General features: G+C 57.4%; 1 protein-coding gene across 1 annotated transcript; it reads right to left on the bottom strand.

Annotated features, from left to right (window-relative positions):
* Window positions 1-2: 2 nt before the first annotated feature.
* On the bottom strand, window positions 3-833 carry DQ04_23521000 (surface protease GP63; the record flags this gene model as incomplete). The annotated part of the gene is made up of 1 exon (XM_009318169.1): window positions 3-833. A coding segment is annotated over one exon (831 nt), but the record flags the coding sequence as incomplete, so codon positions are not given.

Here is an 833-nt window from a genome sequence, read left to right as displayed (position 1 = left end):
GCCGCACAGACACCACCTGTCTGGGATGCACCCAACGGCGTATTCACAGTAAGCTCGTTACCGTCCAGGCACCACGAGTCACTGCTTATAATGTTTCCTTCTTGCGCAGGCGGATCTGTCTCAGCGCACACTTGGTACCTGTACTCCACAACAGGGCAGTAGTCCGTGAGAGAAAGAGGATATGCACCAATGTTAAGGTTGGAGAAGTACTGAAACCATTCTGGAAGCGCGCTGTCGTATTCGTAAAGCGAGCACTCACCAAGGCCCGTGCGGTCCGATGTGCACTTTACAATCCGCTCACTGCAGAACATGCCTGGGTATTTCGTGGTGCCGTTCGTCAGGCACTTCTCTTGAAGCAGGTCGCAGCCGGCGTTACTGCCCCAGCCCATCGGCTCCTCCATCCCCCAATTCGCCCGGAAGAAGCCCATATCCTCGAACGCCGCCATCGTCAGTGCAGTGTACAGATGAGCACTTAAACCCAACGGCGCAGCCATCAGCTCATCCTTCGCGTTGCGCCGCTTCCAGTGCGACAACTCGTATACCTCGCCGCCCTCATCCTCCAGCTCCATGCCGGGAAGTTTGTCGCAGCCGTAGTGCGCTCGGGCCTTCTCCACAGTCCTGGAAGAGTTCACAACCGTGACCTGCGGTTTGCTGCGCACACCCGTGATGTTCGCCACCATCCCGCGGGACACCATCACATCATAGTTGAAACCAAGTGTGTGCGCAATCTCATGAGCGGCAAGGCGAGAGTACAACCGCACAAAGAGCGCAGAAGCCTGCGCAATGTTCAGCGCACCGACGACAGGCCGACCTCCATCCATGGCGCACGGAAT

The sequence above is a fragment of the Trypanosoma grayi genome (genome assembly GCF_000691245.1).
Source record: "Trypanosoma grayi strain ANR4 Tgr_2352_V1, whole genome shotgun sequence".
NCBI lineage: Eukaryota > Euglenozoa > Kinetoplastea > Trypanosomatida > Trypanosomatidae > Trypanosoma > Trypanosoma grayi.
This window is presented reverse-complemented; position numbering and strand designations above follow the sequence as displayed.